The 23,986-nt window shown below is 39.3% G+C and overlaps 1 protein-coding gene and 1 long non-coding RNA gene across 12 annotated transcripts in view; one reads left to right on the forward strand and one right to left on the reverse strand.

The window, feature by feature from the left end:
- The window catches only part of sec24c (SEC24 homolog C, COPII coat complex component), an 18,580-nt gene extending 2,405 nt beyond the window's left edge, over positions 1 to 16,175 (forward strand). For 6 of the 11 annotated variants that reach the window (XM_083557637.1, XM_083557634.1, XM_083557638.1 and 3 more), the window contains 21 exons: positions 635 to 752; positions 1,976 to 2,145; positions 2,350 to 3,027; positions 5,000 to 5,139; positions 6,645 to 6,756; positions 6,871 to 6,998; positions 7,411 to 7,549; positions 7,705 to 7,820; positions 7,912 to 8,036; positions 8,185 to 8,376; positions 8,461 to 8,554; positions 8,706 to 8,822; positions 10,599 to 10,769; positions 10,896 to 10,992; positions 11,838 to 11,983; positions 12,152 to 12,290; positions 12,389 to 12,507; positions 12,614 to 12,793; positions 13,516 to 13,707; positions 13,791 to 13,880; positions 14,071 to 16,175. In XM_083557637.1, the coding sequence (XP_083413763.1) occupies positions 635 to 752; positions 1,976 to 2,145; positions 2,350 to 3,027; positions 5,000 to 5,139; positions 6,645 to 6,756; positions 6,871 to 6,998; positions 7,411 to 7,549; positions 7,705 to 7,820; positions 7,912 to 8,036; positions 8,185 to 8,376; positions 8,461 to 8,554; positions 8,706 to 8,822; positions 10,599 to 10,769; positions 10,896 to 10,992; positions 11,838 to 11,983; positions 12,152 to 12,290; positions 12,389 to 12,507; positions 12,614 to 12,793; positions 13,516 to 13,707; positions 13,791 to 13,880; positions 14,071 to 14,211 (3,404 nt within the window). In that variant the 3' untranslated portion in view covers positions 14,212 to 16,175. Of the gene's footprint in view, positions 1 to 634; positions 753 to 1,975; positions 2,146 to 2,349; positions 3,028 to 4,999; positions 5,140 to 5,760; positions 5,830 to 6,644; positions 6,757 to 6,870; positions 6,999 to 7,410; positions 7,550 to 7,704; positions 7,821 to 7,911; positions 8,037 to 8,184; positions 8,377 to 8,460; positions 8,555 to 8,705; positions 8,823 to 10,598; positions 10,770 to 10,895; positions 10,993 to 11,837; positions 11,984 to 12,151; positions 12,291 to 12,388; positions 12,508 to 12,613; positions 12,794 to 13,515; positions 13,708 to 13,790; positions 13,881 to 14,070 lie in introns of all 11 variants that reach the window. The other 5 variants (XM_083557630.1, XM_083557636.1, XM_083557628.1 and 2 more) reach the window with 1 other exon arrangement.
- Positions 5,628 to 5,839, reverse strand: LOC310735073. Its single transcript, XR_014536216.1, has 2 exons — positions 5,732 to 5,839; positions 5,628 to 5,681 (listed from the first exon to the last, which is right to left on the reverse strand). It is a non-coding gene; the product is annotated as an uncharacterized lncRNA (long non-coding RNA).
- Positions 16,176 to 23,986: the final 7,811 nt, after the last annotated feature.

The following is a 23,986-nucleotide window of genomic DNA, read 5'->3' on the forward strand; positions in this document are numbered from 1 at the left end:
CTCACCAGCAGACACACACGATTTTATTATAGCCAAGAGTCCTTATACTCGGATCAGTCAGTTTGTCTCCCTCATTCCACAGTAAATTCCTGTCTTCCCCCTTTTCCTTCTTCTACATTTGCCCTTTCCTATTCTCATTTCCTTCCTTTCCCTCTACCCCATCTTTCTATCTAATGAAGCTGAAATGTGTAACTGGGGCTGATTCACTTGTCCTTCAAATGGCTGACTTACTTCTTGCCACCTTCTCTCAATTCATTCTAATTGCTTAGCTATATGTACAGAGATCACACGTCTTTTTGGATTTTTACTTAACGCAGTATTGTAAATGTTTTGAATAATCTCTTACTAAGATTTTGATTTTCCAATGTCTAAAAAGCTTTAGTTTGCCTTGTGTTAAAGTTACTGCTGATGAGCAGACTAGGATTCAAGCTAACAAAAAAACATACTACAAGAGAGATTTTCTAATTTATTTCATATGAAATCTGATCTTGTAAATATAGCTCACTTGAATTTATTTTGAGAATGTGCTATTGTTTCGAATATTTCCATTATTTCAGCGTTTTATGATCAGTCATATACAGTGTTTTTGAATATTTAATGGTGAATTTCTAAATCATCATATACTTTTCTACAGGCATGAGAGGGCCTCCCACCTCCAGTGCACCCCAAGCACCTGCAGCTCAGCCATATTCACAGTTTGGACAAAGTGACATACAGAATGGACCACCATCTATGGGTGCACCTCCGCAAAGGTCAAGATTTAGTGTTTTCCTTCTTTGTTTTATGTTTTTTAAACAGCTCGTTCACGTAACAGAACTTGAGTGCAGAAGTTAAATGACTTAAGTCAGCAGTAGTGACACTTCCCCATGCCTGGGTTGACAAATGCAAGCAATTTGAAGAATTTGCTTGTACTAATGCAAGTTAGACTTGTTTAATATTGTACATTTTGCACTCTTTGACAACTAGTAGTAATATTTTATATGGATTCACTAAAATATGACCGCGAGTACTTTTCCATAGTATGGTGTTCTATTTCGTGACAAAAGATACATTTGATGTGTGGGATGCACTTCACTCTCCTTGGGTGATAGCTGTCATATGATAGGGGAAAGCTGGCATGTTGGTGGAAATTTTCTTTATCTATCTATCTAGATGGATGGATAGATAGATCGATCATTGTGGAGAGCAACAATTCTAATTCTTGAATCCTCAGAGTTCTTAGCCATGAGGTGCCATGTTGAACATCCAGTGGTTATGACAAAAACATGAACATGGTGAACAGGAAATGTGGCTTTGAATGGTTACACGAAGCACAGCTGTTATCACTTAGGGTGTACTCACTTTTGTTGCCAGCTATTTTGACAGTATTGACTGTATGTTGACAGTAAATCTGTACTGATTTGTACTGTACTCTACTCTAAAATATATCCAAGCTTTATTTCTATAGTATTGTCCCTTAGAATAAATACAAAAATTGGTGTTGTGTGTGTGTGTGTGTGTGTGTGTGTGTGTGTGTGTGTGTGTGTGTGTGTGTGTGTGTGTGTGTGTGTGTGTGTGTGTGTAAAAAATAAATAAATAAAAATATTTTGTGTATATTATGTATGTATAGATGAGTGCCTGTTGCTGTATGAATATGATTAGTAATTTGATCGCGGTAGCCCATTAGGTTTATCTCCCGGAGCATTGCAACAAACACACCTACATAGCGTATTATGGATCATGTTGCACTTGATGAAGTTTCTGAACCATCTGTTTTCCAGCCCTAGAAGCCATTGTCAAGCTTTCCTTTTCTTTAACACAATAGAAATGAACTGACATGCTATTTCAGGGTCAGGGAAAATACTTTCTTTAAACGAGCATAAATGGTCTTATTAGTTTTTTCAGCTTTGATAGTATAGTTAGTATTTGCCAAATTCTGATTTGCCATTTAAAGTATTTATTTTATTTATTTTTTCCTCCTTGGTTTACTGTATAGGCCATCTGTTTCTCAATCATTCGCTCAAGGTGCAATGCCCATGGCAGGTTCTCACCCTGCATACAACCAGCAGTTTGGAGCACCGCCCACTAGTATGCAGCAGCTGACTAATCAGATGGCAGGCATTCAGGTTGGGTCAACTGTACCCTCCTCAGCTGGCCCAGGCTATGGTAAATACTTGTTAGTTTACTCAAATGAAAATGATTGTTCTTTTTAAATGTATTTATTTTTTGTGTAATTACTGTAAATAAATATACTGTAAATATGATACACCAGCTCGGTATACAGGACAAGAGAAATTGGAACACAGCTATAGTTTTGATAAAACAAGTGGTTAAATAATTGGTGTCCTTTTCTGTCATTATTTTTTTCAGCTCTACCTGCCATCTCACAGGCTCCTGTTTCAGCTCCTCCATCTTCTTTTGCCCCCACGTCGCCTGTCCCTGCTCAGCCCCCACCCACCTCGGGTGCACCCCACCCACCAGCTCAGTCCTTTTACAGAGCTCCTCCTGCTCAACAACCATTCCCACCTTCAGCCCAGCCTTACCACTCTGCACCTGGTCCCACCCAGCTCCCGCCTCCATCCTTGACCTCACAGCAAACTTTCAGTCAAACCTCTCCCCTTTCACAGCCTCAGTTTTCCTCAGCTCCACCAACAGGTCCTACTGCATCTTATGGAGTTCCACCTCCACCAGTGCAAGCCTCTCACCCTAGGGCACCTCTTCCCACTTCCCAGCCTTCAGCTTTCCCAGGAGGGCCTCCTCCAACCTCTTCCTCATCTCAGTACTCAGCAACCATGCCCCCTGCATCACAGCCCTCCCTATTCCAAGCAGGTCTTCCTCCACCCACCACTGTTACTGGATTTCCACCCCAAGGACCTCCCAGGCCTCCACACTCAGGCATGCAGGGTCCCCCTATGGCCTCTCAGTTGCCTCCAATGTCCCAAGCGAACCATGTGACTTCTCCACACCCCGGAATGTTGCATGGTCCCACCGCTCCCGGAATGGCACCACCACAGCCTGGGATGCAGGGCTATCCACCTCAGCAAAACGGTGAGTCCCTGAATATTTATAATGAACAACTAGAACAATGGTTACACTTTCTAACTGTAGTAATACAATTTGGGAATTATTGCTCCTTTTAAAATTATATGTATCAAACATGGCTTATTAATATGTGAGTTATATGGAATTTACATCTTGCTCAAACACATTTTTTTTATTGTGCTTGTCAGTTGTGAAATATAGCTGACTTTGGCTAATTGATTATCTGTTAGTGAATAGAAAGTATAATAAATGTATTAGAAATCTAATTTTCAAAGGATTATTTTTATCATACCATTTGCTTTTATTTCAACATTAACTGAATTGCACTGCACTCAGGGAATGCAACTGGACATTGGAAAATTCAATATAAGTTTGCAGATAACTTTCTATAAAGCATTCAGTCTCGGTTCATTCAGATTTTTAAATTCACTTTTTAAAATATTATTTGGGCAGCTTAAAGGAAAAAGCACCCACACACCATCTAAAATGTATTGGAGCACAGATACCACATTTATAAAGTTATTAAGGTATTTAGCTTCATACTACAAACCTTTAAAACTGAAATATGAATTCAGAATTGCATACAGAATGATATTTATTTGGCGAATCATTATATTTATTTTAAGTTTTCTGTGGTTTTTATTATTATTTATTTATGTGAGCAAGATTTCTAGTGGTATTCTTTCCTTTATATCAAAATGTGTTTTATGTTTGTAACCTATGTTGTAAACAAGGTCTCATTATTGTGTGCTACTTTGACACTTTGAACTATGGCTGTAGCTTTCGATTATTTTATTAATCGAGTATTCTACATATTATTCAAACGATTTATTTATTAAAGAGCAATTCTAAATATACAAAAGAAAATTAGATGGGTCTCTTAAAATTAGTAATTTTGTTTCCTTTTTAGAAAAATTTACATTTTATTGCTGAAATTGCGTACAAGAATACCTGTGAAAACTAAACCCATTAAGTGCGTTTAATTGCAATATTACATAAAAATGCAAATACAAACATATAAATAAAAATATCATAAATAAAAAATATCTAAATAAATTTCAGATTACTCTTTTATAAAAAAAGAAAAAAAAAGAAAAGAAAAATAGCGTTTTTTTTTTTATTTATTTTTTTTTTTTTTTGAAACGATCCCAAACTTGGGAAACTTTGTCGTTTTCTTTGGCCTAAACCTATATATATATAAGTTCAGACTTTTCCTAATTCTGACTATTCCTCGCAATTCTGTCTTTTTTTCTCGCAGTTCTTTTTTTTTCTCACTTTTCGTAATCATCCAACATTTCTGGTGCATTTACCGGTAAATGTTGTCGGCCTAAACTTTGAAGCTGTTGATGTATGAACGAGGCTCCTCTGCTTCATCTGTCTTGTTCCGTCTCCTCCAGCGGGATCAGAGTCTTGGTTTGACACCAAGCGATTCTGTTGAGTGTAGGCCATTTTAATTTTGAATGTGTAAAGCTTTCCGCGACTACACAGGGGATGATGCTGATTGGCTGAATTGCGAGGGGAAAATAAAATTGGAATTACAAGAAATAAAGACGGAACCTTTTTTTTTTTAATGTGGCAGAAATGTGCTTCTGTGTTAACCAGTTCAGAACGCTCCAGAGTTTAGCAGGTGTTGCATCCGTAATAATGGTACGCTGGGAAACACCATGCTCTGTGTGTAGTTAAATGAACTAAACGAAGCACAAAATTTGCCTTGATGATTTTTTTGTATTCGAATTATTTGAGTTTCTCAAGGAATTGCTTTAGGTCTACATTGAACTGAGAAGCTGTTCTGAATCCGTGCTGTTTTTACCTCATTGATGTTCACCTTGTATATGTCTCCTCTAAATGGCAGTAAAGGTTGTTAGTAATGTCTGTGTGTGTCTGTGTGTGTCTGTGTGTGTCTGTGTGTGTCTGTGTGTGTCTGTGTGTGTCTGTGTGTGTCTGTGTGTGTCTGTGTGTGTGTCTGTGTTTTATTCAGGTGCGTTTGGGCAAGTGAGAGCTCCTCAGCCTGGTTATGGTGGACAATATTCTGGGCAGCAAGGCTATGGAGCTCCACCCCCTGCACAAGCCCCTCCTCCTGCAGCAAAGAGACTTGACCCAGACTCCATTCCCAGCCCGGTACATGCACATTAAATCAGTAGCACACACATGTACACAGTCTGTCTGACAGTCACCTTCTCTGTTGAGCACATGCCTACATTGTATGTCCATAGTTTATTTTTTTTTCACCCCACATTCTACTCTCTTTTTGTACAAACAAGTACACCCACAGTATAGAGTTTGGTATCTGGTGTAGTCTTTGGTATTTTATTGCTTTACTGAAAGTAATGGTTCCAGTTATTTGCAGTGGTTGTGTAAGCTAGGCCATGCTCTGGAGTCCCCTGTGTCTGATGTGCATGCACCATGGCGGAATAACAGATATGCAAAACCAGTGGATATTTTGAGCTTAAAAAACTTTTGCTTGAATATTGCATGTGTCACTGGCAATATTTGCATCCTCGTTTACTGGTATCGCTTTCTAAACAATGTAATTAATCGCTGTTTTATTAAGCTTGAAAGCAGAGGTAACTGTGGTTACACATCTGTTTTATCTTCTCTCTGCTCTCTTTCTGTTTTTTTTGTTTTGGCTTTTTTCTCTCTCTCTCTCTCTCTCTCTCTCTCTCTCTCTCTCTCTCTCTCTCTCTCTCTCTCTTTCTCTCTTTCTTTAAACTTGCTGGACTAAATTGTTAAAATATAAAGCAAGCCTCTGACATAACGCCTGTGCAGAAAACAAGACATAGAATAGACCCAGACGCTATTCCCAGCCCAGTAAGTGCCCTGTGTCTCTCTGCATGTCTGTTGTTGCATTAATCTGTCTCATTCTTCTCCTCTCAGCTAATTTCCTATTAATGCCAGTGACTGTCAATCTATTAAACTGTCTTTTTATAAATGCAGTAATAGTTTGTGTATAATAGATCAGTTTGAATGTTATTAGTTGTTAATTTTTTCAACTGGTTTAGGGTTTTCCCATTCACGATGTAGTTTTTGTAGTTGGTGTGTTAGTGTCATTCTAAAAACTCCTTTCTTCTTGAATTCTCCACTGTCACATTACAGCAATCACTGTTTTTCCGCACATGGGAATGGATTTCACTGATAACATTATAAACATACGTAAAGAGCTATCATAGATGACAGCTGTCTAACAAACAAAAACACGTTGATGAACAGTACCAAATGAAAAAGATCTGTTTTTCACTAAGCAGCACGTCAAGTCGAAGTCACGTTATTTAGATTTAACGTAATTTATTTATTTATTTTTGTATAGCTCTACGCACTGTTTTACCTTTCAGCCACTCTGGTTTCTGACTTCTAACGATAATGTGATGACTTATTTTTCCTCTATTCTAGGAGATACCCTAAAATCTCAGCAATAACATTTATCACAGGATTTGATAGTTTGTAGGTTGCTGGTACCCACTCAATCTTGCCCCTCCCTCTGTCCTTGCATGCTAATTCAGCCCTTGCATGTCTGAACTACTAGATGTGTGAAGGGTGTATGGATTTGTATATATGCATGATCATTCTCTCGTTGTGTGTTTTGAAAGGCGTGTGCATAGTTCAAATGTATGGTATTGTTCTCTCAGATTCAGGTGATTGAGGATGACAAGGCAAGCAAAAGCAGTGAGCCTTTTGTCACTGGGGTCAGAGGTCAAGCCCCACCCCTCGTCACTACCAACTTTCATGTTCAAGATCAAGGTAAGAAGTGTTAGTAGGCTCCATTCTTTTCATGTTGACAAAGACTGCTTGTATGTTAGTGGACTGTTTGCAGTTCTTTATTTAAGTGTTGAATTTTGTGTTTTACTTTTAAAGGAAATGCAAGTCCACGTTTCATCCGCTGCACAGCATATAACATGCCATGTACCTCTGACATGGCCAAACAGTCCCAGGTGCCGCTGGCTGCAGTCATCAAACCGCTGGCTACTCTGCCCCCAGATGAGGTGATGCACTGTTTCATTATTATGTGTCTTGACCCAAGGCCCTCCACAGTATAGTGTAACTGAAGATTTAGAAAGCAGTAAAGCATGAAAAACAAACATGGGATTACTGTGGTGTGTTTTTGGTTAAAAACTTCAGTCATTCCCTGTAAGCATGTCTTTTAATTGCTGTAGATACAAAATAAGCCGTTTAGTCTCAACCGTATATTCCAGATATAACAGTGCAGTCAATGGCCGATTCAGAATAATTAAGCAAATTCACATAATCAGGACCATGAGTAGAATGGGATTTTAATAAATACCAATTTTCTTTTGTAAATGCATGTACAAATAATTTATGCATTAATGTTTGTATCACCTTTTGACTGTTTAAGTATTGATAATTAACCAGTTGTCTCACATTTGTTTCTTTTAGAATCCTCCTTATATAGTAGATCATGGGGAAAGCGGTCCTATTCGCTGTAATCGCTGTAAGGCTTACATGTGTCCCTACATGCAGTTCATCGAGGGTGGAAGGCGCTTCCAGTGTAGCTTCTGCAGCTGCGTTACTGAGGGTGAGGTTTTTTTTTCCTTCCTCCCTCCTCTTAATTATGAGAAGTTCTATACAGTATAACTTTTATTTTAGAAAGTATATGCATAGACTCAAAGGAATGGACTGAATGATCAACTGAATGTTATTATATATATTTTTTTAACTCTCCTGTTTTAGTGCCTCCCCATTATTTCCAGCATCTGGACCACACAGGGAAGCGTGTAGACTGCTACGATCGACCTGAGCTGTCTCTGGGCAGCTATGAGTTTGTAGCCACAGTTGATTATTGTAAGGTGGGCACTCAGATCCTAAGGAGCTATTTATTGGCAAGTACAGACGCCTGCTATAGATACATTCACACTGTCGTATCCTTGTTGATTATAGAACAACAAGATTCCTCAGCCACCAGCTTTTATCTTCCTAATTGATGTGTCATACAATGCTGTGAAAAGTGGCATGGTGAGAATTGTATGCCAGGAGCTCAAGACCCTGCTGGACCATTTACCCAGGTACAAATTTTGAGCCTCTGGTCCAAGATCATGTTTTTTGTTCTAGTGTATTATTTTGGATAGTTAGGCTTCTGTCACTGATTAAAGCATGTTAACTCTGATGCTTCATTATCTTAAATGCTATGTATATTTTATTTTTTTATTAAAGAGAGAACCCTGATGCGGAATCCAATGTACGAGTAGGCTTTGTAACCTACAACAAAGTGCTGCACTTCTATAATGTAAAGGCATCTCTAGCCCAACCTCAGATGATGGTGGTCTCAGATGTGGCAGACATGTTTGTCCCCTTGTTGGATGGATTCCTTGTCAATGTCTCAGAGTCCAGGGTTGTCATTGAGAGGTTAGTTTAGTTTTTTGTTAGAAGAAAATATTAATGGGTATATTTTCAACTGATCTTCTAACAGCCATGGTGTTCTCTGTCCAGTTTGCTGGATCAGATCCCTGAGATGTTTGCTGACACACGAGAGACGGAGACAGTGTTTGGCCCTGTTATCCAAGCTGGACTGGAAGCGCTTAAGGTATTTAGTATGTCTGTGGAAAATAATAGCTTTAATCTTATTGTAGTTGAATTTGCTATGAAATTATTGATCATATGGTCAGTATTATAGCTTGCATTTATACTCTGTATGTAAGTGATGTAAAAGCTGTAGACTGCTCCGTGTGTCTCAGGCTGCAGACTGTGCTGGGAAGCTCTTTGTCTTCCACACATCTTTGCCTATTGCTGAAGCACCAGGCAAGTTGAAGAACAGGGAAGACAAAAAACTGGTTGGAACAGACAAGGAAAAGGTACTGTCTCTTTAGCTCTGTTATAGTTTTAATTCCTTCAATAAAATTGGGACACACGTGTTTTGTTTTCACAGAACTTTTTTTTATTTATTTATTTTTTTATATACAGTGAGGAAAATAAGTATTTGAACACTCTGCTATTTTGCAAGTTCTCCCACTTAGAAATCATGGAGGGGTCTGAAATTGTCATCGTAGGTGCATGTCCACTGTGAGAGACATAATCTAAAAAAAAAATATCCAGAAATCACAATATATGATTTTTAAACTATTTATTTGTATGATACAGCTGCAAATAAGTATTTGAACACCTGTCTATCAGCTAGAATTCTGACCCTCAAAGACCTGTTAGTCTGCCTTTAAAATGTCCACCTCCACTACATTTATTATCCTAAATTACATGCACCTGTTTGAGGTCGTTAGCTGCATAAAGACACCTGTCCACCCCATACAATCAGTAAGAATCCAACTACTAACATGGCCAAGACCAAAGAGCTGTCCAAAGACACTAGAGACAAAATTGTACACCTCCACAAGGCTGGAAAGGGCTACGGGGAAATTGCCAAGCAGCTTGGTGAAAAAAGGTCCACTGTTGGAGCAATCATTAGAAAATGGAAGAAGCTAAACATGACTGTCAATCTCCCTCGGACTGGGGCTCCATGCAAGATCTCACCTCGTGGGGTCTCAATGATCCTAAGGAAGGTGAGAAATCAGCCCAGAACTACACGGGAGGAGCTGGTCAATGACCTGAAAAGAGCTGGGACCACCGTTTCCAAGGTTACTGTTGGTAATACACTAAGACGTCATGGTTTGAAATCATGCATGGCACGGAAGGTTCCCCTGCTTAAACCAGCACATGTCCAGGCACGTCTTAAGTTTGCCAATGACCATTTGGATGATCCAGAGGAGTCATGGGAGAAAGTCATGTGGTCAGATGAGACCAAAATAGAACTTTTGGGTCATAATTCCACTAAACGTGTTTGGAGGAAGAAGAATGATGAGTACCATCCCAAGAACACCATCCCTACTGTGAAGCATGGGGGTGGTAGCATCATGCTTTGGGGGTGTTTTTCTGCACATGGGACAGGGCGACTGCACTGTATTAAGGAGAGGATGACCGGGGCCATGTATTGCGAGATTTTGGGGAACAACCTCCTTCCCTCAGTTAGAGCATTGAAGATGGGTCGAGGCTGGGTCTTCCAACATGACAATGACCCGAAGCACACAGCCAGGATAACCAAGGAGTGGCTCTGTAAGAAGCATATCAAGGTTCTGGCATGGACTAGCCAGTCTCCAGACCTAAACCCAATAGAGAATCTTTGGAGGGAGCTCAAACTCCGTGTTTCTCAGCGACAGGCCAGAAACCTGACTGATCTAGAGAAGATCTGTGTGGAGGAGTGGGCCAAAATCCCTCCTGCAGTGTGTGCAAACCTGGTGAAAAACTACAGGAAACGTTTGACCTCTGTAATTGCAAACAAAGGCTCCTGTACCAAATATTAACATTGACTTTCTCAGGTGTTCAAATACTTATTTGCAGCTGTATCATACAAATAAATAGTTTAAAAATCATACGTTGTGATTTCTGGATTTTTTTTTTAGATTATGTCTCTCACAGTGGACATGCACCTACGATGACAATTTCAGACCCCTCAATGATTTCTAAGTGGGAGAACTTGCAAAATAGCAGCGTGTTCAAATACTTATTTTCCTCACTGTATGTATAAAATTTCATTTTGGAAAGTTTGATTTTTTTTTTTTTTTCCCCTTCTCATTTCACAGACTTTATTCCAGCCCCAAGTGAGCTTCTATGCTAATTTGGCCAAGGACTGTGTGGCACAGGGCTGCTGTGTGGATCTCTTCATTTTTCCTAATCAGTATGTAGACGTGGCAACATTAGGGGTAGTGCCCACTTCAACAGGAGGTTCCATCTACAAATACACCTATTTCCAGGTCATTGGAGCAATTATGTGTTTGTTACTGGATTTTTAAAAGGCCTGTTGGATGCTTTGGATCTTTATTTAGAAGGACTTTGTAGATGTATGTAAAATATGCATAGTCACATTGTATGTGTTTCAGGCTCAGGCTGACCAGGAGAGATTTCTGAATGATCTGAGAAAAGATGTGCAGAAGCAGGTGGGATTTGATGCAGTGATGAGGGTTCGCACAAGCACTGGTGAGTGGAACAAACTTTTTCTATGTATACACCGTGCTCATGTTATTCAACCCTAAACAGTCTAAACACCATTTAAATTAAGTGGTTAGTTTAAGTGTATTCTATTCCAAAATCTTTATAACTGTTTGTGTTATTTTTTTCATTCTGAATGCTAGTAACATATAGTAACTGATTTCCATGCTGTTGACATACGGGCAGTCCCCGAGTTATGATTCTTTGACATACAGTTTTGGGAATTTTTTTTCTTTTTTTTTCTTTTTTCTGTTTTAATGGTATATACTTCAAATCCCAATTTTAGCTTTGTCCTCTGTCCAGTTTACTGTATAATTCCCCATGCTGATCACCATTCTTTAGGACTAGGGGGGTAGGCTAGGCCATGTCTCATAGATCTTTTCAAATTACGATGGTGTCCTTGTAACGCACCTTTATTGGACGTCGGGGATTACATGTATATGCTATCTTTTTTTACTTATACGTTGTTAGACCGCAAAAATAAAACCATGGAAATTATTTGCAACACAATGCAAATAGTGGCTTAATTTAAAAAAATTGTTAAAATGTGCATAATGGCCATCTTACAACAGAAAATATGTACACAATATAATCACAAGTGGGCAGTGAGGGTCCACTTATAATGCCAGGTGGGCAGCTATGCATTTTGGCTATTACTCACCCACTATCTATTCGCCTGATCACCCAGGGCACGTTAATGCTGGCTGTGAATTTGGGATTAGTTTTTAATGACTTGGTCTATCCGAGTCCCTTCAGGCATAATGTTTAAATGAATAATGAAATTGTTGCTCTAATATTGATTTGAGTTTCTGTTTTGTATCATGCTCTGCCAGGTATCCGGGCCACAGACTTTTTGGGTTCATTCTACATGAGCAACACCACAGATGTAGAGCTGGCATGTCTAGACCCTGACAAGACTATCACAGTGGAGTTCAAACATGATGATAAGCTCAGTGAGGAGACTGGTGCACTTATCCAGGTATGTCAGAAAGAGAGAGAAGGTACCTAACCATTGTTACCTTAAGTAACTGATCTCAAGCTCTGTCTGTCTGTCTGTCTGTCTGTCTGTCTGTCTGTCTGTGTGTGTCTGTGTGTGTCTGTGTGTGTCTGTCTGTGTGTGTGTGTGTGTGTGTGTGTGTATATACAGTGTGCTGTGCTGTACACCAGCTGTAGTGGTCAGAGGCGACTCCGGGTCCACAACATGGCAGTGAACTGCTGTGCACAGCTGGCTGAATTGTACAGGAACTGTGAAACAGACACCATCATCAACTTTTTTGCTAAGTATGGTGAGTGAGACAAAATCCTGTGAGACAAACGCCTGTCACTTCTGTTTTTTGTATGTAAGAAATCTGATTTGTTTGGTTAAAACAAAATTTGTTTATAGCCTACCGCAGTGTTCTGAACAACCCTACCAAGAACGTGCGAGACAGTCTGGTGAACCAGTGTGCACAGATCCTGGCCTGTTATCGAAAGAATTGTGCGAGCCCATCTTCAGCTGGACAGGTGAGTACAGCTGCCTTCCTAATTACCACAGCAGTGTTGCTGATTAACTGTATAGCAGTACAAACTGCACTCATACACATTTCTAATTTTTTGGTTTTGTATGTAGCTGATCCTCCCAGAGTGCATGAAGCTGCTTCCAGTGTATCTCAACTGTGTACTGAAGAGTGATGTTCTGTTTCCTGGAGCTGACGTCTCCCTAGATGATCGTGCCTATCTGAGACAGCTGGTCAGCGCCATGGATGTGGCAGATAGCCATGTGTTCTTTTATCCACGGCTGCTTCCAGTGGTGAGACACACACATATGCACGTGTGTAGAAACAGGCACATATTCATTACAGGTGGTGACAAAATGTTAGATATATAAAAGATTACATACTGAATAAATATGAATACTTTTATACGTGATTAATAAAAATACAGGTAGTTCCTGATTTATGATTGAGATGCGTTACAATGACACAATCGTAACTTGAAAATATCGTAAATCGAGACATGGCGAAGTCCATCCACGAATCATAAAGAATGGTAATCAGTATGTGGTAGTATACAGTAATCTGTTAAATTTCAGTACATAATTTAGCAAAACACAGCTATTTACACTACCGTAATGTATAAACTTTAAAATATATATGTTTGTAGCAGCGGACTTGTACACGAGCACCAGGTGGAGTTGGACACGCTATGTTTCAGTGTCCGGAGAGGACCGAAACAAGAGTTATCGTATTGTTATCATAAGATCGGAAAAAATTATTAATTTAGGGACTTCTTGTATATAAAGCTTGCATCTTACATGTATAAATGAACCCTAGTGAAGTTCTGACTTTTTCCAGAATTTCAGTACTATTGACATTTGAGCTTTAAATAGTTATCATTCATTATAATAATGGTTTTATACATTTCTGGCTTATGATAAATCAATGTATGCAGTGACATTTATGTTTGATAAATCTATATATGTTTATTATAGGGCCATAAATGTTGATGCTTTTTTTTTTTTTTTTAATGTAGTACAAATTGGATTTGGAGAGTGAAGCTCTGCCTGTGGCAGTCAGAGACTCAGAGGAGAGGCTCTCTAAAGGAGGTATTTACCTGCTCGAGACTGGCCTGAACCTTTTTCTTTGGGTTGGGGTCAACACCCAGCAGGAGCTTCTTCAGAACATCTTTGGCAACCCTGCTTTCAGCCAGATCGATCCAAACATGGTACAGCTTGCAGTAATCTAATATTAGTAGCATTGTATATGTATTGTGAACGTAGCTCATATCAGACTCCTATTGTACCGTAGACGTCTTTGCCGAAGTTGGAAAACCCATACTCAAAAAAGCTGAGGGGGATTATTGAGTCTTTCCGCGCACAGCGCTCTCGCTTCATGAAGGTAAATCTGCCAGGAATTACATATTTCCTCTTTAATTTAGCAACCACTTCGATGTTCCATCATCATGTCTTTAATAATTTGCTAATTGTATGGATTATACAGTTTTTAGATTGTGTTCAGTGAGTGGAATTCGGAGTAATTCTTTTTTTCTCTCTCTCTCTCTTTTTTTTTTTTTTTTTTTTTTTTAAAGCTGGTGGTAGTGAAGCAGGAAGACAAACTTGAGCTCATCTTTAAGCATTTCCTTGTAGAGGACAAAAACAACAGCGGTGGGGCTTCTTATGTGGATTTCTTATGCCACATGCACAAGGAGATCCGCACCCTCTTGAGCTAGGAGAAATCCCTTTGCCATTTTTATTTGACAAACCAGTTCTGTCGTCTTGTCATTTCCTCCCCTCTTCTAATGTAATGTTCTATAAAGTGCAGGAGAAAAATCAGTTTCTCTTTATGCTCTGTCACATTCTGGTGTCTGTCCGTGATTTGGTTGGGGGGGGGAGTGTGTGCGTGTGTGTGTGTGTGTGTGTGTGCGTGTGTGTGTGTGTGAGTGTGATATAATTAGAGTGAATGTTGGTGTGCATGATTCGGCATATGTATGAGGGATGCTATTGATATTTCCCACCACCTCCTGATATAGTAACAGATTATCCAACTCAGCTGCTGTAACGATCACTTTATTCTGAACAAACACTTGAGTGCACAATTAACAATGTGTTAATTAAAAATGCAGATTAATAGGCTTTAAAAGTATGCGCATGTGTGTGGACTGTAAGTGAGGGAACACTGCCACTGTAGGTGGCAGTAGACGGCATTAATCATTAAACCAGATATTCTGAAAAAGATCCTGACAATTAGAAATGAAGTTTTTTCAAATAACTTATTGTTTCCTCCATTAAATTTTAGTTGTCGTGGGTGTTTTCTTTGATACATCATTGTGTCTTATTTTTTTTCGATCACTGCCTATCAATCTTTCCATTTCTCACCCATTGTTCTTTGTCTTTGTGGGATTTTTTTTTTTTCCCCTCATGTCCTTTATTGTAATCGTTATAGGTTTTAAGAGTGTACACAAACCCTTTGACGTTATATGGGAAGCAGAGTGTTTAAGTGCACTGATCACTGTCCATACATCAAACTCTTCAGATGTAACACTCTAAAATTCTATGCATATGGATGGAAGATCATGTAACCAACAAGCCTATTATATCTAAATGAAGAGGGAACAGAATGCGTGCTGAGTTAACTGGGCATGCCAGAAGCTGTGATACAGTGTGAGCTTTGAGAACAGATGAAGAATTCTCCTATTGTGGAGAGGGTATGGGGCCGATCCGAAAGCTTTCTGACTGGTCCGGATGATGTAGTTCAGATTAGCCAGCTGGACGGGAGGTTATGCAGTCGAACTTTTCTTAACAAGGATGGAAGACTGTAGTCCAGATGGCAGCCATCTTCAAAGAAAGCTTTAGTACCTGGGCTTATATTACAGGAACAGCTACACATACTGTTTTTGATCTTTGGGGTTTTTTTTCTGTTTCTTTTTTTCCCTTTCACTTTTTGATAAATTGCTAACCTGTACCATTTTACAATCCGCTGTTCATTTCTAAATGTTTTGATGGTTATAATCCTGGAGCAGGCGAAATCAGGCCCGGACTTCGGCACTGGCTTCTTTTCTTTCTAGCGAAATAACCTGTGTACAGTGAAGGCATATGGCAAGAGTAGTGGGAGGGGTTTAGAACTGCTGATTTCTAACCGTTTTTCAAGCATGTGCAGGATTGTGACCTGAAAAGCAATCAACAATGAATACCTTGTCATCACATGTATTTACATGTACAGAATTAAAAATCACATTTTAAACATGATGCTCAGTTAGTGTGCTTTGTTGGATTTACTCAGCAATGAAAACATGTCCACTATTCCTACAGACATAGATTGAAAGTGCTGCATCTCTCTTGTTCTGTCTTGCTTTCATTTTCTCGTAGTTTTATGTTTTCTAATTATGTTTGGTCGAGTACTTTCTGCAGAGCTCAGAGTTCTCAAAGCACTGGAGCTCAAATGTCTGAATGTTTTTCCTACTGTAATTTTCAGTGTTTATATAAAAGATCGGTCCTGATGATATTCCTTAGAGGAAGGGAGGGATCTACCTTTGATTACTGCCCTTTTTAGATTTCGTTTACTTTTTCATTTCTTTTGTATCTGACTTGTTCCTTTCCATACGCATCTTCTCCTCACAATCATTGTTTTGTGTTCACAATTCATGACTCATGTCTTATCTTTGCCACCTTACAGCAAAATAAATGTATAAATCAATTTGTTGGTCGACTCTTCCAAGTTGATTAAAATAATCAGCACATCAGGAGGCAGCCTGGTGTAGATAATCCCTCACGCATCATTGCTTCTGAGCTGCCTTCTTTATGTACATGGTTCCCAACCATGTACATACTGTCCTGCACATTTGTGTTTTCTGCTCTTCAATCACACCCATCAGCTAACTATCAGCATTTCCTGAGTTTACAGTAGGTTGTGTTAGCATGGAGAAAGAAAAAAAAAAAGTTCTGCAAGACAAAGGGTACTGCAGAAACCTGTGTTATTGGACAAATTGTAATATTAAAGAAATGGTTTTCCCACAGCTATATGAGTAATATCTGCCTTCTTGTCAAGAAAAGTTTCCTACACTTCCTGAGTAGTCAAGTCTTATTCTTGTTGGTCAGTTCTTATTTAAACGTATGTGCTTAGCAGGTCAGAAGCAGTTTGATCAACAGTACAGTGATGTTAACATTAAAAGATTTCCTCTCCCTTTCTGTAATGCTTTTTACTGTAAATGCTGTCTCTTCCTTTGCCACCTTCTCCTGTGCCTGTAGGGTTGTTGATTAAATAGGCACATGCTCAGCTACTCAAATTCTGTTTCTCATATTTATGATGCTCAACATACACACTCGCTAGATACACTATGTGGATAGAAGTATTAAGACACCTGATCTTTCCTGACATATGTGGTTCTTGTCCAAACTGTTAACACAATGCTGGAGGCACAAAATCTTTGAATTGCGGTATAATACAATTTTGCATTTACTTGAACTTGGAAATCCAAACCTGTTCTAGCATGGCAATGCCCCTGTGCACAAAGTAAGCTCCATGAAGATCTGGTTTAAATGGTTTGGAGTAAAATCTCAACCCTACTGAACACCTTTGGGATTAATTGGAACTCTGACTGCACCCCAGGCCTCCTCACCTACATCAATAGCTGACTTTAACACCCTTGCTGATGATTAACACAAATATTTACAAGCACACTAGAAAATCTAGTAAAACATCTTCCCAGGAGAGTGGAAGGAATTATAAGAGCAAATTCCGACTAAATGTGGAATGCAATTCTCAAAAAGTACATGCCAAACTTATGACCAAGTGTCCACAAACCTTTGGCAATATCACCTCTAATGTATTGATTAAAGGTACACTACCTTTATTTTTTATATCTTGACAAAACTGCAGTGTAGCTCTTAAGTTTCTGTTTGTCTCCTTTTAACATTTTTCCCAAGCAGTGCTGCATTGCTCAGCCTCTTTTTATTTAAAAGGCAATTAATGAAGCAAAGTTTCAACAGATGGAATCAGTTTGGTGAGAAGCAGAGGTCTTTCCATTGTTTTTGCAATTACTAATTCGCCTTGCAGGCAGCAGGCCCTAAAACCGACACACCTCGTGCATTCCATTCATTAAATCCAAGTGTGTAGGTAATATGTTTCCCACAAGCAACACTATTTCTGTAATCTGACACAGAGCTGTGTGATAAGCCCACTTTCTCCCCTGCCTCCTGTGTAATTTGTTTAAAAAGCTGATCACTGGCCACACACTTGCTTCACTGCTTGTTTTGAGATGTTTTGCGGCCAATCCTGTGGTAAGAAACAGAAAATTGTTGGTATAGTAGGTGATTAGAACAAGCTGTGCATCACTATGGAAGATTTTCGAATAAAGTGCTAATATGAAAACACAATCATTAAAAGCAATACTGCTATGTCTCATCCATTAATCTCCAGCACAACTCACATTGTCATATCTTGAATGGTCCACTACCTCAAACATTTGTGTTCATATCTGGTCTGAGGGGCTGACAAATTGGAATAAGCTCTGTGGGCAGCATTAGGTGCGTCATTGTGTCCCCATATGGAAATGAGAACAGCTCGAAGAGTGTGCCTTTAGGACAATAAATGGGAATGTGGGTGAGTCCTTATATGGAAGTCTTAGGACAATCGGATGGACAATATTTCTTAAAGGATATTAAAGATTATCGTTCTCATTCTGAAGTTTAAATAGACGAGCAGCCTGTAAAGAGAGTTTCTATCTAGTATAACTGCACTAAGACATTTTACTGTTTGTCATGCTTTTTTCTCTGTGTTCATAACATACTGAATAACTGTAGTCAGTGATCCAATCCTGAACTTTTGATCATGCAATATTGCTTAATTGAATCAAATATGATTGTGTTTATTTGATTAGTGTTTTATAATAAGAAGATAAAGAAGAAAATTGGTCATTATTATTATTGTTTATTTAGTAATTAAAACAAATTTTAACAAATAATTGCAAATAATAATTAAAAAAATAAATAAACAATTTACTCATAAACACATTAAGGTGTCTGCAGTTTTTCTTTATAGTTAATTGAGATCCTAGCTAGAAAAAGTTTAGGAAACCCTAGTTTTAGAGCATATTCATCAGGTGTATTGTTTTATATATACAGTACAGACCAAAAGTTTGGACACACCACCTCATTCAAAGGGTTTTCTTTATTTTCATGACTATGAAAATTGTAGAGTCACATTGAAGGCATCAAGGGCTATTTGACCAAGAAGGAGAGTGATGGGGTGCTGCACCAGATGACCTGGCCTCCACAGTCACCGGACCTGAACCCAATCGAGATGGTTTAGGGGTGAGCTGGACCGCAGAGTGAAGGCAAAAGGGCCAACAAGTGCCAAGCATCTCTCGGGGAACTCCTTCAAGACTGTTGGAAGACCATTTCAGGTGACTACCTCTTGAAGCTCATCAAGAGAATGCCAAGAGTGTGCAAAGCAGTAATCAAAGCAAAAGGTGGCTACTTTGAAGAACCTACAATATGACATTTTTCAGTTGTTTCACACTTTTTTGTTATGTATATAATTCCATATATAATTCCACGTGTGTTAATTCATAGTTTTGATGCCTTCAGTGTGAATTTACAATTTTCATAGTCATGAAAATAAAGAAAACTCTTTGAATGAGAAGGTGTGTCCAAACTTTTGGAGTTTTGAAGTAAAATGAGCCGACTCACTAAAAAGATCTGTAATGTACATGACTAATACATGGTGCCGGAAATGAAATACATCAATTCAACCCATTTGTCAGTCATGTATTGTACATGACGCAGGACCTGTCTGTGGTGCATTAATAAAAGTTTGTCCAGCAGAGGCTGCTCTTCCTACTTCCCATGTTCTACAGAATTCTTCGTTTTTTCTTCTTTACTTTCCTTATAAGCAGATCCCTTTACATTTATGCATAAATCTCCTAGCCTTGTCTCCTGTCTGAAGGCTTACTAATGAGCCTGCAGTCAGCCCTGAGAGAGGCAAAGGGGGGCAGGACTCTGCGGCCATCTGTGTATGAGCGCACGTTGGTGTGTGTGGACAGACAGATCCACCCGCCCACCATGATGACCACCTGCCTCTTCTTGCATCATTACCTGTCAGCTATGTGGGTCACTGCTTTGTGTGTGTGTGTGTGTGTATATGTGTGTGTGTATATGTGTGTGTATCCTTAGCTATCTGCCCTGATTGCAATATGCAGCGCAACGTTACTTATAGTACTGCTTTAAACAGAAATGGCACTGTAACGGGATGCTCTGTTTTAATCTTTAGTTTGTGCCACAGCAGATACTGCAGTACATTATACTCAAACTTCACACTTCTCAGCACTGCCCTACAAACACAAGAAAAGCTTGTTGTTGAGAAGTAGGCAAGCGTTCATGTTTTTTTGTCAAATGAGGTCAGAGGTTGACTATAGATAGTCTGAGTCTGTGCTAACAATAAAAGAGCAGAGAAGCAGGAAGGGAGAAGAAAAGGGAAGGATGCAACACCCTTGCGCACTCCCCGAGCCCCCCAGCTCGTCCATCACCATGTCTGGCACTTGCTGAGGACTCGCGAAGGAGAACCCAGCAGCGTGCCTCACAGCAATTTCTCTCACTGGTCCTAAGTCACTTATGGTGCTTAATGAAAGAATTCTGCAACAAAGCCTGGTTAAAAAACCTCAGAAAACTGAACAGAAACCAGCTTTTAAACTATATTACATGTGCTGACCCATTTCCTCAATGGCTTATTTGCACCACTGTGATAGACTGACATTGACCTTAACAGTCCTTGGTCATGAGGACTAAACTGCCCATGGCTCATGGTTTCACGCTTCACAACACTGACCTACTAAATCAAACAGACTTTTTAACAGGACAAGAAATCTGTATTGTCATACAAATAGAATTTCCATTATATTAAACTCCTGACTCTATGTGCATACATGGTGCATTTTAATCAGGTCATTTTTTTGTTTTTTCGAAAGCAGGCCTCTCTTGAAAGTGATGTCGTCTGTCCTTGATTCCAGATGGTTGGTTGCGTACACACAAGAACAGGAACATCATATACACCCATCCCCCCTGATTCTACCTGAGTCATCCATCCACAATACAGCCTAGTAGTAGTGTGTATGGGAGGTTTCTCTGTGTGTGTGTGTGTGTGTGTGTGTGTGTGTGTGTGTGTGTGTGTGTGTGTGTGTGTGTGTGTGTGTGTGTAGGACAGATGTAGGATACTGGGGACTGGCACTGATGCCCCTGCTGTGTGTATCTACACAGTTTGAAAGCAAAACCTCTTTCCAAAAAATAAATAAATAAATTTTAAAAAGCTGGACATTTTTAATCTATTTATCCATCTGGTTCACTGACTCCTGATCTTTCCTAATATCTATGCCTCTACTACATTTACTGTTTCCTCATTTTGCTTCTTTTCCTGCTTTCTGCCTTCCTCCCTGAAAATGTATTTTAAACAGGGCAAAAATATAAAGTTAAAATTTAGGGCCTTTAAAACTCTGGAATCCGAGAGACTGAGGGACTAATGTATTTTAAAAGATAGCATTATTGGATTATTTATTTTATTATATTATTTATATTTGAAAATATTCCGAATGATTTATTTGAGTGCCTCGACAGAAAAGCAAAAAAAGCATGTCCCCTCATTACCTCCTACACAGCACTGTGTGTATGGTTTAAATGAACACATGGCTGTCTGGCAGCCTCCCAGACAATCGAATGGATGGCCAATGAAATTTTACGCCATATTATGCATGACTTGTCCTGTCATTTGAAAGCTGAAGCATGGAGAAGGAGGATGATGGAGCCAATGACGTAATGCAAGTCTATTCTCAGTGCTCAACAGTTCAATTATACATGAATGTTTTAGATGGGAAATTCCTGATGAGGTAGAAGGTAACACCCAGTGACCTGTCAACAATGTTGATCTCTGTATGTGTCCTAATAAATTCTCATCTAATCAAATTTGACATTTCAACAGTAACAAAAAGTAAACATTTAATAGTGGCCAATGAAAGAGGAACATGTGCTGTCTTTGTGTAGGCAGATGTAAAGTGTTTTTTGATTCCAGTGTGAGCTTTTTTTAAGGAGGAAGAACCATTTGCATCTTAAAGTTGCGCCTACACAGTGTGTATGAATATGTAAAACACAATGTTCACTCTACACAAGGCAGACTGTGTCAAGCCACAATGCTTTGGAGAATGTCCCACTCATGGCACATAAGAAGGTGTATCTTGATACACAAACGCACACCTACAGACCTGCTGATACACACTCAGCAACTCTGGCTGCACTGAACTGTAGTGATATCTGGTTGACTGCATGTTCATTAATAATTCACAGTCTTAGTCCTTTAGTCAAGGCAAAATGGTTTCCTTGAACTGCTCTGAGTATGTACATGTGCTATATAACTAAACAGCATCCGTTTAGTTATAACTGTTGAAGCAGCATATAGTCAAGAGCGCCAAATTGTGTTTTTATAATAATAATAACTCAAAATTGCATTGTCCCTTCAGTTTGAAATATTAGCTTTTTGAAATCTAACTCTAGATACATTTTCAGAAATCAATGTGAAATCTGTTTGAAACATTAAATATGCATTGTGTAAGGGAATTAAAAACACATTGTGGTAGCTATATGACTGGGTCACAGCATCTTCAATAAGACAGAACTTTTGGGGTTGTTCATGGTAGTCAGGTGTTTGTGCCTACAAAAAGTGGTAGAGAGATGGACAAGTGGTGAACCAGTGACAGAGCCATGGGCACCCAAGGCGTTTGAGGAGCAAAGGCTAGCCCATCTGGTCAGATCTCACAGAAGAGCTACTGGAGCACAAATTGCTCGACATGATAGAAAGAAATCATAACACAGTGTGTCACAGCTTGCTGTATTTGCACATACTGTAGAGTGTGCATTAGAAAGAGGCCATAGGACAATGGAAGAAGGTGACCTGAACTGATGAATCATGGTTTCTTTTACATCATGTGGATGGCCGGGTGTATGTACATCACTTTTTGGTAGAAAAGTTGGCACAAGGATATACTATGGTAAAAAGCAAAGCCAACTGATGCAGTGTGATTTCCTGAGAAACCTTAGTTTCTCACATTCATGTGGATGTTTCTTTGACACACAGCACATACTGAAACACTGTTGCTGACTAAGTACACGCATTCATGGCAACCAAATTCCCTAATAGCAGTGATACATGTTAATGTGCCCTGCCACATTGCAAATATTGTTCCGGAATGGTTTAGGAACATGACAAAAACTTCATAGTGGTCTGCAAATTCCCCAAAGGAAGCTTTTATGGGATGTGCTGGACAAATAAGTCTAAAGCCCCACCTTGCAATTTACAGGACTTAAAGGATCTGATTTTCTAGCACACATACAGAGGCGATCTTAGACATGTTGTTTCAAGGTGAGGCCTGATCAGTCTGTGTATTAGTGTAAATAGCTCTAGTGTAAGTGGCTTCAAAATCCACTAGTATCACATTTTGGTTCAATTTGCATGCCAATTATTTCTATATCCCCAAATACAGTATTAATTTCTAACTAGTGCTTTGTATATATCTGATATGCGCAGTTCAGATTCATGGATCAGAAATACAGTCTCTGCATGTGGTCTGCATGTGGCTTGTTTAGAGATTTGTTTGAGTCTGCTCCAATGTCACTTGCTATTTGCTTTTGTCTTTCTCATTCAGACACAAAGACATGAAATCCCAAAAGGACAGTCATGGATGTGTCACTCACTCATCTGCTGAGAGGAAGGAGAATCACAGTGACACAGGACGCCCACAGGCTCAAGAACACACACAGACACACAGACACACAGACACACAGACACACACACACACACACACACACACACACACACACACACACACACAGTGCTGTACGCTTGAGAAATCTCAAAAAACTAAACTGCAGTGCACATGTGCACAGACTATGAAACAGTTATGGAAATGTCAGCATGGCACCTTCCTAGTGGTGTCACCTACAACAAGGAAAGAGTCTTGGCCTGTAATAAAATCACCACACCCTCAATAAAACTGTTCTGTGTGTTCCTTGACCTGCTGCTCTTAATTACAGACAAACATGCACTGCTTAAGTCTCTAGGCTACAGAGATCCCCGGACAGCATAGCAAATTCCCAGCATGTCAGCATGACACATGCACCGAACATGAGTGCAGGGTTACGAGGACCCTTTACAGGATGTGTGCTAGGAATAAAGCAAACTGTATCAGGCAGTACTCAAAATCCATTAGCACAAAATAATTTCTCTCTTTCTCTTTTCTCTCCTACTCCATCTATCTATCTCAGTCTGTGCAAATTATCTCCACCCTAGAACGCTTGCAAAAGGATTAGATATATATAATAAAGTTACAACATATCCAGGGTGCACTTTGGGAGGAGCACATCAGCTTAGGCAACAAGCCTAAACGAGATTCCAGTATGCACAACCCAGATGCACACAAACACACTAGCTTCAGATTGATGAATTTCTATTACTCCATGTTCAGCCTT

The sequence above is a fragment of the Silurus aristotelis genome, assembly GCF_946808225.1.
Source record: "Silurus aristotelis genome assembly, chromosome: 12".
Taxonomy (NCBI): Eukaryota; Metazoa; Chordata; class Actinopteri; order Siluriformes; family Siluridae; genus Silurus; species Silurus aristotelis.